At 39.6% G+C, this 15,943-nt stretch overlaps 1 protein-coding gene across 1 annotated transcript; it reads right to left on the bottom strand.

The window, feature by feature from the left end:
* Positions 1-8,534, bottom strand: LOC133893383 (condensin-1 complex subunit CAP-D2-like). The gene is made up of 17 exons (XM_062334388.1): positions 8,217-8,534; positions 7,153-7,478; positions 6,905-7,065; positions 5,686-6,826; positions 5,416-5,607; positions 4,278-4,928; positions 4,007-4,177; positions 3,859-3,926; positions 3,537-3,759; positions 3,334-3,433; positions 3,119-3,234; positions 2,972-3,029; positions 2,306-2,457; positions 2,020-2,215; positions 1,597-1,767; positions 1,424-1,520; positions 1-1,243 (listed from the first exon to the last, which is right to left on the bottom strand). Exons 1-17 carry the CDS (start codon positions 8,470-8,472, stop codon positions 1,231-1,233), a joined length of 4,092 nt encoding a protein of 1,363 aa, XP_062190372.1. The 5' UTR covers positions 8,473-8,534; the 3' UTR covers positions 1-1,230.
* Positions 8,535-15,943: the final 7,409 nt, after the last annotated feature.

The following is a 15,943-nucleotide window of genomic DNA, read 5'->3' as shown; positions in this document are numbered from 1 at the left end:
TGTTAGACTCGGATTACATGGCCACAAATATGCGGCAAACTTCCAAAGCGCACGTACACATATGTCGTGTTCTACGACCAACGATCTCTGACACTCAAAATGGCTCTTAGCAGGGAAACATGTAGGTTGTCTCATCGAAGCATGCTCAGTGCTCGCGTTTCTGCAATGACCTACACATGCGCTTGGACAGTTTGACAAATTCGACGCTGCATCAGACATGCTTGAACACAGAAAAATCGCCTGCCACTCAAAGCAGTGGTTGGAAACGAGCCGGGAACATGAGGAGGAGCACAACAGCCGGAGTCACCGTCGCGGCTGGCTGAATCGTGTGATCAAATTCTTGGAGGAAGCCGCTTTTGTGGGTGTGAGTGGTCCAGGATTCGCAGCGGATAGCGAGAAGGATTTGCTCCACTGGCGCAACGATCCCGTCACTGTGACAAGTCGATCCAAGAGTTGGTCTGCTGCTTCCTGCTTTCTCGGGGTAATGGCCGTGGCTGTGGATGATCCGGGCCCCAAGATATTAACCGCTTGCCTTGCTTGGTTCTCTTTCTATCCTGCCGGCCTCATACGTGTTGATGTTACCAGCAGTTTTGGGTCATGGCCTTGTGGTGAATGGCATCAGGTTTCACATCGGATCGGTGGTCAGTTGATGAAGTTGCACAGTCGTTTTCTACATTCACGAAAGATTAGTCACTGTTACAAACTCACGCGTCAACAATAGATAGAATTTTTGTGGTTATACTGAAAGTTTGTCGACATCAATCGACTATAGATTGGTACGAGCATGATGGCAATGAAAATATTGAAACATGGGGGAGAAAGACCAGACAGGATACACATCAAGTCTCCCTCAGGCCTCAGGAGCATGTAGTAGACGATCAATTAGAAGCAGAACTACTGCAACGACGGAATACAAGTGTTCCTCACAAGGGGCGAGGTTAACAGGCTTCCCCGGGAAATTTCTTTAGAGATCAAAGCTGGCCAAGATTTTGTAAGTCAAACTAGATCAATAAACATCATGCTAAAAGTAGCCTAAAACACCACCACAACGTTGGATCCAGCAGTCCAGGTTGAGACAATCGTCAAACGGCACCGGTGCGTCCGGAATTCCAGGATCTCAAGGCGAGATTCATCGCACTGAAAAGGGTAATACACAGCAGACACAAATGGAGCTGCCACTTGGTCTATGTTGCGCAGAAACTTTTTGCTAAATCAGGAAATGTTGCGGCATCACCTTCGTTGTCTGCAAAATTTGTCAGAAGATATTTCTGTTACCACATTATGGGTAGAAATCAGACATGACTCAAATAGAATGATATGCCAACTGCCGTATGAACAAAGCGATAGCTTGTAGCGCTTTAATTGTTGACCGTGAAACAAGATAAACAGTAAGATTAATGAGCAGAATGTTGAGCGCAAGCACCTTCTACTTGAGCGTGCCACACGTCTAACTGGAGCACTATCTGCTGAGTCCTCTAAAACAGGATCTGTAATTTTCTTTACCCTTGATCGTGACAAACCTACATAATAAATAAAATAAATTGCTTAAGAAAGTTGATGTGCTATGTGCATATCAGAGCTGGAACCATGACTCACCTTTGCGAACAGTTTGTGCCGAGTGAACCTCTGCACCATCATCTTCTGGTTCTGTAAATGTGGTTGATGTCTTACAATTGTCCGTACAAATATTGTCACTGCACTCTGGCATGTTCTCCTTATCTTCAGTGTTGCTATCCTCTGAGGGATCAGCTACCTCACTAGTTTCCTCTGTGAAGTATAGACAAATTGACAGATGATAACATCTGTGTAAGGCAAATTGTGCTACCATCTAGTGCATAAATGATAAGTCATAAACAGCTAATTAGGCATTCACCATATAAGAACAGTAAATTTATGTCATAATCGCATGATGGACGCATGATGGACACATGAAATACTCTTGTAAAATATAATCGAATATGCAATATGTAGCGTAGAGGATAACGAGATTCAAGAAGAAATGGAAATTATTCTGCTTACCTTCAGCAGAATTGCCACTGTTCTGTCTAACTTCCTTAATAACCAGGAATTCATCAAGTGAGCCAATTCTCTGTTTGTGTGCCTCAGCATTTTTTGTCGTCACTTCTTGTTCTTTCTTTTCCAGATGAACCTTGCGAAGTTTGTCCTCAAATTCCTCGATGCAAACTTTGAGCTCAGGTTTCGCAAACTTCTTGCACTGATTGGAGGAATCACAGTAGATTAGTGAAAGAACAGAAGAGTTCAACCAAAGTGAAGCATACACAGCCATCTAGGCTATCCTACAAACCTTTGATATCACACTTCTGAAGTGGTTCATCACAGAATCTTCAGACAGTGCATGCTCAAACATCTTGAAATTATCGATAAGTTTCTTCAAACCTTTTTCAGTGAAGGTTAGCTGAGAAAGGCAATAAGAGATATACTCCCACTGTCTAACATCTGAAACACACGCAAAAAAAAGCGTCAAACATCTAAGAATGGAGTAAGTTTAGAGTTCCATAATTCATGAAAAACGTTAAATGCATGCAAAGCACAATAGTCTCAAGAAGACAAAGGATTGAAATGGCAAAGAAGAAAACAAGTAGATGCTCTTGCCAACTTTTAATGCGCCTAAATTATACACAACACAAGCACAGGAGTGCAGTAATGCAAAAGAGCTGCTAAATCACAACATCCAATTTCTGATATGTGCTTTTCTTTCTTTTAATTTTCTTCCATTTATCTAATGCTCCTCTCGAAGTACCCTTACTAACACTGTATCACCATCCACTTAGCTAGGTACTATTATAGGGTATTTCAGGCCAACTTTATCCAAATCATGACTTCCTTATTATGTGTGTTTGGTAAAAATTTGGCATGTACTCGCAAATGGATGGGGTAGTTTTATCTCATAATTTCTTGAACACAAAGGTAGTTAACCAGTATATTTCTATCAAAGCCATAAGCATAATACCGTTTACACCAGCAAATCTATTGCAGAGCTTATCCACAAGAGCTTCCATTTGTTTATCCTGGGATCACAGTTACAAAAGAACATGGTTACTGACAAGTAAAAGTCAAGTAAACTAATGGTGTGCAAATAACAAGTGAAACGCTATACCTTTTTAATAGAGCTAATTAAGAAGTGCATAATGTTGCAAAATGTTTCTTCCTTGAGGTGTTGATTGCACAGTCTGCCCAGGATATCTGGAAGAAGATTATAGATTGGATTGCTTCCTTCAGAGGCCACCAAGGAAAAAGAAGCAAATGTTAGATAGAAGTCGAACGCTGGTATTCAAGTTTGTCAACAAATTGTACAGACACATGTACTTATACCTTTCTTTGACAACTCATGAAAGAAGAGTTTTGATAGGCTTGAGATCCTCTCATCTTCATCTTCTATTCTTACAGCCATTTCGTTTATAAAGCCTTTAACCTATAAAAATATTGCAAAGTTTCTGAAAAGTTATAGAATGGAGAGAGGGAGAGAGAGAGAGAGAGAGAGAGAGAGAGAGAGAGAGAGAGAGAGAGAGAGAGACCTTCATCATATCATTCAATACAAGATGAGAAATGACCAGCACAGCATTCTTCCTCACAGATGCTGACGGATCACGTAGTCGGGCATATATATACTCTGTCCAAGGTTCTAAGAGGTTTGGAAAGCGAACTGCTAAATCACCAAGGGCTATAGTGCAATTGGATCGGACAACTTCGGAAGGTGCACTTTCAGCAACAGTGAATAGGATTTGAAGATTTGCTTCACTGAAAATTGAGCATTTAATGTGACAGAATGCTTTGATGAAATGCACATCAGCCCACAATATTGAACAAGTGCAGTCGTGCAAAAGAAAAATTACTTACCAGAATTCTGTATCAATAATCATTAGCCTGCAAAGAGCAAGCATTGCAGAAGCTTGCAACGCTGGGTACTACATCCAAAAAGGAAGAAATTAAAGATAGTAATGGAACCAAATATTAAGTAAATACTGGAAAACCAACAGACTATAACCTTCTGCAGAAAAGCCAGATTCCTGCAGAGTTTTGAGAGAAATGGTCCACAATGTCCTATAAGATTCTTTCCAGAAGAACAAACAATCTCCTTTTCTGCCTTTTCAGCAAGGAACTCTATTGCAATATCTATTGTTGCACCAAGTCCCAATTCAGCATTTATGCCTTGTGCCTGTCGCACAATAAAGAACCAGTAAAACTCAAATGAAACAATGACAAGTCAAAATCGACAAGTTCAGAAAGGATAAAGATTTAGCAGTGGCACGAATTACCTCCGAACTTTTGGAGGCATCCGCCTGGATATCCTCAGTGGTGGACTGTGATTTGTCATCCTTCTGTTTCTGTTTCTGAATTTTCCTAACAGAAGTCTCAATGTAAACCAAATGATTCAGAGCTATATGACTAATAACAAAAAGAAATCTACCCAGCTTTGAGGCTGGTACTGATGAGAGCAAGGCACCATTCTGAGTTTCATCCCCATTTGACACATCATCCATTCCTAAAACACCGAATATAGAATTGAGGGACTTCTTCACGATCTCAGTAGCAAAGTTTTCAGGTGCAGGGTGTAAGGTATAGATGGTGTTTATAGCTTTGTCTGCAGCTCCATACCATATTTTCTCAGGAAGGGAGAAGCTTGTTATCAAACCTTGCAATGCCGCAAATACTCTACTGGTACTATTTACCAGTTTGCCCTTGTCTTCTTCTGATAATCTCTGCAGGGCAAGACATGCAGTTCTAGCAAGCAGAGGCTCCTCCTTAGCCCAGCGTCCAAACCCAATGTCAATAATATCTTGCAAGTGAGTACCCAAAATGCTGGGAGATGACTTTGCAGCCATACAAAGAATTGATAAAGCTGCACGGCTTTGCACTGGTCTCACTCCATTGATGTTAAAGCAAAAATAATCCCACAGTGCTGATATCTGTAAGAGGAAATAGGTCTTAGGAATATGATTCACAATACATGGAGAGCTAAGCCTTAGATTCAGATGAGTACAGGGGTGGAACAAAGAAACACAACATATCAATAGACATGGCAAATTTCATTTCCTTCTATACATATGGTCCCTTTTTAGAGGTCTATTATTAGGATATTGAAAGAAAAAAAATCTCACATCAGAGTGTAGAGAGGATGGTGGCAAATTTTTCAGCGTGCATCTTGATTGCTCCATGTTCAAAAACCTTTGCACTCAGTTAACTCCAAGTTAATTGCCTCATTTTTCACTACTAAACTGTAATTCGATAGCAGGAAAAAATAAAACATTGGTGTGGCATTACTTTAGAACACATGAAGATACATATGCAAGAATTGCAGAAGTGCTTAGCCTTAATATTACTTCAACTAGAGCTATGAATAATCACACTCAAAGTGGTTGCTAAATCAAATTTGAATGGGAAAGAAGGGTGCACCGTGCTGGATGAAATTTCTGCCTTCAAAACTAGTGAGCTAACTAAGCTCTCCAGAGCAGCAAGGTCACCAATGCTACAATCAATGGCAAGGTTTAACAAACTTTTCGCTGTTTCTGTTGGGCTTCTCCTTGTGTATATAGTAATAAATGCACTCTCCACTGCTTCATATATTGACTTATCCTGAGAAAATACCTGCAAAAGTCAAAGGGTCACAGAAGTGTTAACAAATACACAAGAACAAAAACCAGGCAGAGTTTTTAGGACATTTACCAGGGGTAACATTTTCCTGAGTGCTGCCTCTGATCCTTCAATCTGAAACTGTCTGCATCTCATTAGTAGAAGAATGGTGTTTTCAACATCAGTGGCTGAAGATGACGCCAACAGCTGGACAAGAGTTGGCATTAATGAAGTTATGCACTTTGAAAACCGCAGACCAGCTTCAAGTGATGCAACTAAAGCTCTGATCTGTTCCAAGTTTGTTATATCTACAATCGTGGCATCATGTTCCTTCTGCTCTTGGCTAGAAGTTAAGCAGCTATCACTGACACTCTCATCTTGCCCCACTATCACTTCGCCAAGTGAAGAGTCGTTCACGTGCTCATCTTTGTCTGGACTTGGAGGCTCCATCCCTTGCAATTTCTCCTTGTACTTTTCTAGAGTTGCCTCAAAGGTTACTGTCCTTAATTGAGGCCCAAAAGGGTTGTGTTGCAGCATAGTTATGAGAAGTTGTAGTGCTGATTTTCTCACGATCGCACTTTTGTCCTCTAATCTTCCCGACGCAACTGACGCCACTTCGTTCCACAAGCCAATTGAGATGGAATTTTCTTCACACAGCTCTGCCCAAACCTGAAGCACACGACTCCTTGTGTATGCTGACACATCCCTACAGCGCTCAATCAAAATTTCTAGCATTGCCTGCTTACTTCGGAGCCTTATGGAAGGAGCACTGCTATCACCCTCTACATCCTTGAAAGCCTTCGCAGACAGCTTTCCCAAGACTCCAACAAGAGCATTTCTAATCTTGTATGAATCCCCACCAAAGTGAGGTACCAGCACACCAATATTGGTTGACATAAGCTTTGGCAAGCGGTCTGCAAGTTCTACGAGGAATCTCCCAATGTTATCAGCACCAACACTATCTCTGGAATAATCTTTTGGGTCAGTCCGACCAATTTCCCTGATCAGGGAAATTGAGAGGCTTCCATCACCAAACCTTTTCTCTGCAGAAGCAACTGCTTCTGAAAGATGAGCGACAGTGAAATCGAATTTATGGATCAAATGCAAGACAGATGCACTGATTTGAGAAATCCTCTGATGCTTTGTAGCAATTGCTCCGATTATCCGGCACAGGCCATTTCTTGTTTCCTCATCTTTTAACACATTTTGACTCTCACACAGAACGAAGGTACACCTACATGTAATCAAGAAAGCGTTGTCATTCCAAGAAGTGGGTTACCGGAAAGCACCGTAGTTAGTTTCCAAAACTTACTTTGAAACAAAAGAGAGATATTGTTCATCAGTGCCGCCTGGACCAAAAAGTACTGAAAGGTCAGCTTCAAGAGAATTAGCAATCAGATTTATGATCCTGCCTCTCTGTGCTTCCCAGTTCCAAGCATATACAGGATTCTTCTTTCGACCATGCGCTGCCACCTAAATCATCATGAAAGAACAAGGTCACTTTTAAAAAAAAGGTAATAAATAATCAGAAATAATTTGTAGCTTATGCACAAAAATCACCTTAGCTCCTGTGCAACTGTCAGCAGCAGATTCCTCAGTGATAACTATGGAAAGCAGAAAGAAGGAGTAGATCTTGAGGGCATTGCGGTGCGAGGCAATGTGATCAGTGATTGGGGTAGCATCAGAAGGGGATGACAGGGAAACCCGAGAAAGTGAATCTATGTTGGGTAGAAGGACACTAAGGTTGGAGCGCAAGGTCTCAACAATGTTGAACTTAAGGCCCGGGGGCAGGCAATTGAAATCACGCACAACAGAATAGATGCCATCGAACACCTCCTGTTCCTCGATGCAGAAGAGTTCCTTGTCAGACAGATCAAATGATGCACCTTTAGTTTGAATCAGACCAAGAAAAGTGTTAGTTCGTATTTACAAGTCCTTTCGTTCAAAAAGTAAAACACTAAAGATTGTTAGATGTACACTTTTGGCAAAATAAATTTCTAATTGCACGTTGCCGCAAAGTAGAAGAGCCAACAATATCAAAAGCACAAATATAGCATGGAAATATAGGCAAAAGACAGTATTCCCATCATGCAAATGCTAATATTGCAGTGCTAACAATGGAGAACTAACATGTATGAATAATTAAGTTACCAAACTTATGTAGGGCAGTTGAGGCAGCAAAACTTATCCTAGCTGTTAGCAAATGAGACAATTCGAAAATGAGGAACACTTCGCTACTATGCGTGAATCAGATGAAGTTTCTTAACCGCAGCTATCAAGTAAAATTCAATGTAAAAAGCAACAGAACGGCCATCAATTTCAACAAAATTGGCCGCGAGCAAGCTCCAAAGGTTCGGTGGAAGTGGTCACGAGCATTAGTCTGCAACACTTAATGTCATATATGCACCAATTTGCTTGGGGAAAAACATTAGGGATACCAGCTACATCCAAATCAGAAGCTCCAAGTCGTACGATCGACCAACAAAACCCCATTCTAGTGGAACTTTAAGCATGCGAGGATCAAAATGCGAATCCAAACTTCTATTTCTAAGGGCTCGGGCGATTCCCGACCAAAACATGTTTTGCGCAGTGGTCAGGCGAGTGGGGGTGGTGGCGGCACGTACCCTTGACGAACTCCTCGAGGTCGGCGGCGCGGAGGGATGTGACGGCGACGGGGTTCTGCGGCCGGAGAGACGGCTCGTCGTCGCCGTCGGCGTCCCGCTCCAGATCCCGCAGGCTCGAGGGGAACACGAAGGGCGGGGCCATCTCGCCGCGGGCAGACGCCGGCGAGAGGAGGAGGGGTTGGGTGGGGGTGGTTTCGAAATCGAGAGCGGGAGGCGTGAAATTTCGTGAGCGAATCCTCCCCCGCATGACATACATGGTGTAATACCCGAAAAATTGCTAAATTCACAAGTTGACCACGGGACCGCAAGAGGTACAAAATTTAAGGGTCTGTTTGTTAAAACTCTGATTTTGTGGTGAGAATGATTCTGTGTTGAAAGTGATTCTGTTTGTAAAATCGTTTAGTATGTTAGTAGTAGAAGTGATTACTGAGAGAATATTGTGTTAAAATCGAGGAGAATCAGTCAGGAATCAGGTGGAAGCTAGTTTTTTCAGCTCCCACATCGCTATATAAACGGGAAGTAATTCCCGCGCGGAATCACTCCCCGACCAGCCCGTTTGGCAGCGCTGTGAGTGATTCCAGTGCGAAATCAACTTCTAGAGCTCTACCAAATGAGACCTAACTTTACTATGTTTTGCTGGAATGAAGGATCGGAGGCTGTGGATATGTAAATCTTACTTTGGTATCTAATGCACTGTTTGAACACTCAGTGAAGCTATGTCAAACTCAACCAATATTGATCGTTTGATGGGAAAAAAATTAAAGAAAAAAGATAGGGCTAGATGGGATGAGTCATCACCCGATCTCCGCCCAACCGACTAGGCACCACTATGCCAAACCCTAGGTGCCCGACCCACCACCAATTCCACATGTGTCGGTCTCCACTCACTGCCCCTCTGTTCTTGACCGCCTTATGTACGGACGCCACCAGCTATGCGCACCATCGCGTGGCTGCCGCCGGTTAGCTGCCAGCCGGCCAAGGCCGAAGGGGGGGTTCAGGTAGTGTGAGGGAGGGGTCGGCTAACAGCAAGAAAAAAAAAGAAGGAAAGAAAGAAGCAGAGGAAGTAAGAAGAAGAATGAGGAGGAGGAGAGAGAAGGGGAATTTCCACGTGTTCACTGGATTTCTCCGTCAATTCGTGATCTTGTTGTAAAGGCAATCTCTTCGTACGTTTTAATGCTTGTGTATAGTTGAGATCGATCAATTTCGTTGTTGGATTAGTGTTTTGGTGGACCCAATGCATGGAGCGACTTAATTTTGAAATTAAGGTTTAATCAGTGTCGAATGCGACCATAAGCTAAAAGTGAAAGTTACAAATCTAGTTGCTATCTTTCCGATGGTGCTAGTCTTGTTCGATTTGGATGAGTGATTTGGGAGTAATTGATAAAACGGTGATGTCATCCGTCAAAAGTTAGTTCGTGTGGTGTTTTGTTCTTCATTCTTTGATCTCGTTAGACAAAGTTCTCACTTGGCGTCTTGTAAGCTAAGTTGTAGATGTATTTTCATAGACCACAGTTGTCGCGTTTGTGGGGTTTTCGGACGTAGGAGCGTGTCTCCTTTTGTTTTTGTGTGTTGCGGTGTTTTGGTGCTAACTCATGAACTTATTCAGGTGGTGCTGCTTCAAGACACAGCTAGTCCCCGCATTTATCGTCGGTGAAGGCAAGTGAATGTAGCGAATGGCTATATTTTAACTTGTTATTTAGTTACCTTCATCTTTTAATTGCCGCACTTGCTAATAAATTATAAATAAAATATGAGCATGTGACTTACTTTATACCATATGAAGAATTGATGTTTTCCCTGGATTATGAGGTAAAGGAAGTGAGATATATTTTTTCTCTTACAATTGGTTATATTTCTCGAATGCGAAACATGACATATGTTCTCATGTTGAAAATTGTGTCATTCTATTATGCATTATGTCTTAATATTTGCTTTCTGAAGTTTACTTGCATTCTTGAATTAAGAAGTGAAGTAAGCGAGATTTGTAGCTTTGAAGTTGTTCATTTATTATAATGTGCAATGTTGGAAGTTTTATTGTTACCTATACATAGAGCATGCCACTCATATGTATCACATGCATTGGAAGTTATGCCGCCGTCTTTTGACCACGACCATACCGGTACAACATAGTATGTTATCTGAGAAGTGGTACGATCCACACCCTTACATTACCTAACGAGGGGTAAGGGTGAGAAAGAGCATGTCATATCCATACATAGGCATTTATATGGATGTCTTTACTTTAATCGCTTCGATATCGTTTTTATGTTGTAAGGAAGTCTTTAATACTATTTTTGGTTGATACTGCTATGATGCAACATAGCTAGTTGATGATAGCATGTGATTGGTGTTATATTGTTAAACTAAATTTCAGATATTGTTAATATATTTAGCTTATTTTTTTTGTTAAAGATGAAGGTTTAATCAACTGTAGCTAAATAGTTTGGTAAAGTAATTCACTTGCTAACATTTTAAAATCTCACCCTTGCTATCTTTTCAAATAAGCCTTGAGGTGACGTTGAGGATGTGGGATGGGTAGTTGCATGTTGTTTGCATAATGACCTCCGTCATCTGGTTTATTTGTCATGATATCTATTTAGCGAACTTTAGACGCATTTTATTGTTTGGTTGACCTGTCGTGGTACTTTGTACGCTCGACAATTGTTCCTCGTTTGCTAGGACGTTTCATGCTATTAGTGTGATGATATTTGTTCATCTCTCTATGTGGTGTTTAGTCAGCTAAACCTCTATTTTTAGAGGAGGTGCTGTCAAAATTTTCTTGATCGGTGGGTCCATATGTTAGTTTGGTAGCGCTCCGAGTTTATGGTGATATCCAAGGTGTTATAGAGGGCCCACATGTCATGAATGAAAGTGCCACCAGTGGCTTGCCTTTCAATTTCCAATTTCCATGTCCCGGTCCACGCGATCTAGAAAACGATATACTCTATATAAGCCATCTAAAAAACCGAATATAAGCAAACATGCTCTTCGATAGACAAAGTAGTAAAACTATTTTCATTCCTTAGATTCTGATACCACCAAGCGGCTCGCACACAACGAGGTCAAGAAAGGGACTGCTTGAGGTCAAGGAAGGGACCACCATAGCGTCTTTGCGGGGTCACCGGCGACGATTCCGACGATACCTTTGACAACAAAGGTACCAAAATACTCTATGGGACTAGTAGAGTGTTTCTAAAGTTATTTGGACATCATTCACTGAGCTAAACTTAGAATACCCTATGGATTAGATCTAGACTAGGTTGAACTTGGGCCTAAACAACACGATGGTCGAATCATGCTCGAAAACAACGGGAAAATGGTAGGGGATAGCTCCCCTCAGCTTATGGAAGCTTTCTATTAGATTAGAATACTTCGGAGAGGTTCTGATTTGTGGATCTGCTCCCAGAGTGGTGGTGAAGCTTGCGGTCGATGAACGGGTCTACTACGAGGGAGAAGAGGGAAAAAACTTGTGAAAGTCCTACAGGAAGCTCGTGGGAGTTCCCACCTTCGATCTCCGGCCTTCAAACGCGATGAGTAGAGCATTCTTTCTCTCTTTAGGATCGGGTGGAGAGAGGGAGAGTGAGAGAAGTGATTGATCCACTTAACCCGAACCTCTATGTGCTGGCGGTCAGACCACGAGCTCGGGCGGTCAGATTGCGGAAAATCCACGTGGTAGCCCAGATGGTGATGCACCTGGCGGTCAGACCGCGAGGGGGTTTTGCTAAAATTTTCTTAAGTCTCCTCTCATCATCCTCGTTTTATTCGTTTCCTTTTCCAAGGCATGTAGGGATTCTCCAAAGTGCTCTAATTCATCTTTAAGGTGTTTGAGATATGTTTAACCGGTTTTTGATAGACAAACACGTGCAAGCACATGCGATGATGATTATGCATGCATAATTACGTAATTAGCATTTTGGGACGTGGCACGTATGTTGGTACAGTTGGCTTGAGCACTTTCCGTACTTCCACGTGTCGATCTAATGATAAGATAAGCCAATTATCGTATGTTGTGCTGACGCTTGCCTTGTGTCCCTATGATGCATATAAAAAGTACGAGGAGATGCAATGTGGCGGAGAGTCGAAGGTGTCCAGGACACGCTTGTGGTAACCCTAGTGCCATCTGAGCAAGTGCAAGTGGGTAGTTCTGGGTATGAGAAATGTTGTCTCGGGAGCTAAGAGGATGGATCCGAGTCATGTGGGTAAAGATATACTCTGCCTGTTTTTCGAAAGATTATGTTTATTGTCAGTTTATGTTAACAATTCATGTCATTACATTGGTTAACTTGCTTTTTGTTGAGTCAACTTAACCTTGTGGCTATTCCTTGCTATTCAACTCAATGCATTGTTCTTGTAGTCAGGAATATATATATATACTCATATTATGTAAGTTTTGCGAGTACCTTCGTACTCATGGTGCTACTCTTAAGTCGATCCAGGTAACGACGAACTCATATATGGGTATTTTTATCCTGCCAATGCTGGAGATGGCCAGAAGTAGAGATCTAATGTCTGAGCTAGTCCTGGTGAGGTCTTATGGGCAATGGTGTTACTAGTCTTTTATTTTATTAATATCTTTCAGATGCGTTATGAAACCTCTGATCTAAGTAGAAACTAGAACTCAGAACAAGGTCTGTAATAAAACTTGAAACTTTTATACTTTGTTCATATTTTATGATGAAATTATGTTATAAACGGTATATATTATGATCTTAAATTTTATTGAGCATATATCGGGACTGTCAGGATTACTTACGTTTTAGTTGACTTAATTGTCGATTAAGTCGAGGTGTAATTTGTCGGGTCTGACATTTTAGTTCCAAATGGAAAAATTGGATAAAAAAAGTGGTTTGTGATGGCACAAAAGTGGTTTGTGATGGCACCTTAAGTGTGAAGTTGAACAAAAATATGAGCTCCTACTTTGATAGTCATAAAGGAGTGAGGCAAAGTGATCCTTTATCCTTCTTCCTCTTTAATCTAATTGTTGATTCTCTGGCTAAGATGATCGCAGCTGGTTAGAAAAATGGTAAAGTGACTAGTCTGGTCTCTCATCTGTTTGAAGGTGATATTGTAATTCTGCAATATACTGACGACAGAATTATTTGACTTCAGCGTGATTTTGTTAAACAAATAATACAATATCAAGTTATTGTTATATATGTATGAGCTGATGTCTAGCCTCAATATAAACTTTCAAATAAATGAGGTGATAATGTTAAGAGGTGACCACTCTATAGATGAAAGATATGCTAATATTTTTTACTGTCAAATTGGTTTATTTCCTGTTAAGTTCCTATAAACCTTAGGTAGACTCCATGTTATAGAAACGGGAAATGGCTGGCTGAAAGCACGAGGCATTACCTTGGAGCGGCCTTCCTCGGGCTCTCGGCGTCGTCGGAGGCGGATGACACGGGGCTCGGGACGGCGACGGTCAGGTGGAGGAGAGCATTACAACGGCGTTGCACTGAAAGAACTCAGAATAAAACTGTAGTGCAGATCATAAAGAATTCTCAAAAAGAAAAAAAAAGAGAGCAAACATCGCCGTTCTTGCCAGGGGAACGTTCTTCCTTATGCATTACGTTTTCTCGGATATAGACTTGGTTTCAGAGCTCATTTGCGACACAGCGCCATGCACCAAATACTCTAATCTGCAGTAGTATTTGATGTACGCTTTAAAAGGTTCATAAAGATGTACTCCTGTATACATCTAGCATAATGGCACAAATGGATAATATATACATACATACAGATCACGAGTGCCATAGTAAGCAATGGAAATACTAATTTCTAAAGCAGGAATCTATATATTATCTTATTATTTGAGGACGAAAAGAAACCATCACGTTCGTACATAAGACCATAAAATTACCATGTTAATAAAAAAATAAAGACCACTCATTGTTATAAACATCTAACGATATAGATTAAACTAAAGAGTGCATATCAAATACGATTAATAAATAGCTAAATTTGGAATTAAAAATTATGAAAAATTAACCGTTCGATTTTCATATGATTTGAGAAGCAAAATATGTAAGTAAAAAATTTCAAATAAAATAAAATAAATAATAATTGAAATTAGGTGAAAAATATAAAAATGATCCATATCAATATAGTCCCAATAAAAAATCAAATTATTATAAAAATCAAATAGATAAATAAATAGTCCATGTAAATATAATTAATTAAATATTATCGTGACAAATATTATAACGGGACTAACCACACGAGTAGTGTGGCCACCTTACTAGTAAAAAAGGAAAATGGGGGATCAAAAAATGAAAGGCGCCAAGCAATCAGATGGTGGAGAAAAGCTTTCTCCGTCCCCATACATGAGAAAGTATATATTGCTTCTCTCAACTATTGCTCGAGTCTGTTTACCCACTTAAACTGTAAAACCATATATCACACCTCCTCTAACTATTCAAATTGGTACAATTTACCATATTAATTAGTTTTGATGGTGATTTCATCCTACGTGGCGACAACTCAATATGCCCTATTGGCAGCATTTCGTTGACATTGCATCAAAAAATTACAAAAATTTATAAAAATACTAGAGACAATTATAAGACCTTCTATAAACAATAAAAAATAATGTCCTTTGCATCATATTTCATGGATATGAAGCTTGGGAAAAAAAAAAGAAAAAATGTGCTTTAAAAAACGTATGGCTCATTTATTAACTCACGTTAATGAAATATTAACATGTAAATATTTTTTTTATGTGTAGGGTGTACCTAATAGAGGATATATAAAATTAGTTTCACTTAGAGTTTTATTAATTTCTCCATAATTTTTACAAAGTTCACCAACATAAAATAAACATGTTAAGAAAAAGCACTGTAATTAACTTTTTCATGTCTAAAATTATTTTTCCTACACAAAGAATTATTTAAGGAAACTAATAAAAGTGCTTTTTTCTGATTTTGGGGGTGTGTTGGATTAGTTACGAATTAATCTAGCTGTAACAAATTTATTCAATCCTGCACGTTACAATAACTATTTCACGATCTCATATATTTTTAGAAGATACATGATCATGTAAGAAGACTAATAAATTTTCTCACACTTTTTCTTGAGTATAAATAATGTTATCATATAGATCATGTTACAAGAAAACCAATAAAATTTGTTTCACTTAATTTGAAGCTCAGATGAATTAGTTATCAATTTTACAAGAAAACCAATAAAAACCAACATGTTCATGTTATACTTGTGAACTTTGTAAAAATATAGAGAAATTAAAAAAAATTCAAAATGAAGTGAAACTAATTTTATAGATCCTCTTAAGATACATCTAAAAATATATGTGTTTATATGTTAATATTTATCTTGATATGAGTTAATAAATGAGCTATATGTTTTTTAAAGCACACTTTTTGTTTTTTCAAGTTTCATCTCCATAAAACATAATACAAATGATATATTTTTGAAAAAAAGTTACAGAAGGTCTTAAAATTATCTTTAGTATTTTTAAAAAATTCTATGATTTTTTTATATTTTTTTATGCTATATCAACTAAACGCTATCAAGAGAACAGATTAAGTTGTCACCACGCCAGAACAAAACTAGTTAGAAAAGTAAATTGCACTGTTTAAATAGTTTAAAGAAATGAAATATCTAATTTTATAATTTAAAAAATAAATAGATTTGAGCAATAATTGATGGAGACAATATAAATTTTTTTCTTCTTCTAAGGCGGTCGCGTACCGAGTGGACAGGGCCGG

The sequence above is a fragment of the Phragmites australis genome, chromosome 15 (genome assembly GCF_958298935.1).
Source record: "Phragmites australis chromosome 15, lpPhrAust1.1, whole genome shotgun sequence".
Taxonomy (NCBI): Eukaryota; Viridiplantae; Streptophyta; class Magnoliopsida; order Poales; family Poaceae; genus Phragmites; species Phragmites australis.
Note: the sequence above shows the minus strand (reverse complement) of the source record. Positions and strands in the feature narration are given on the sequence as shown.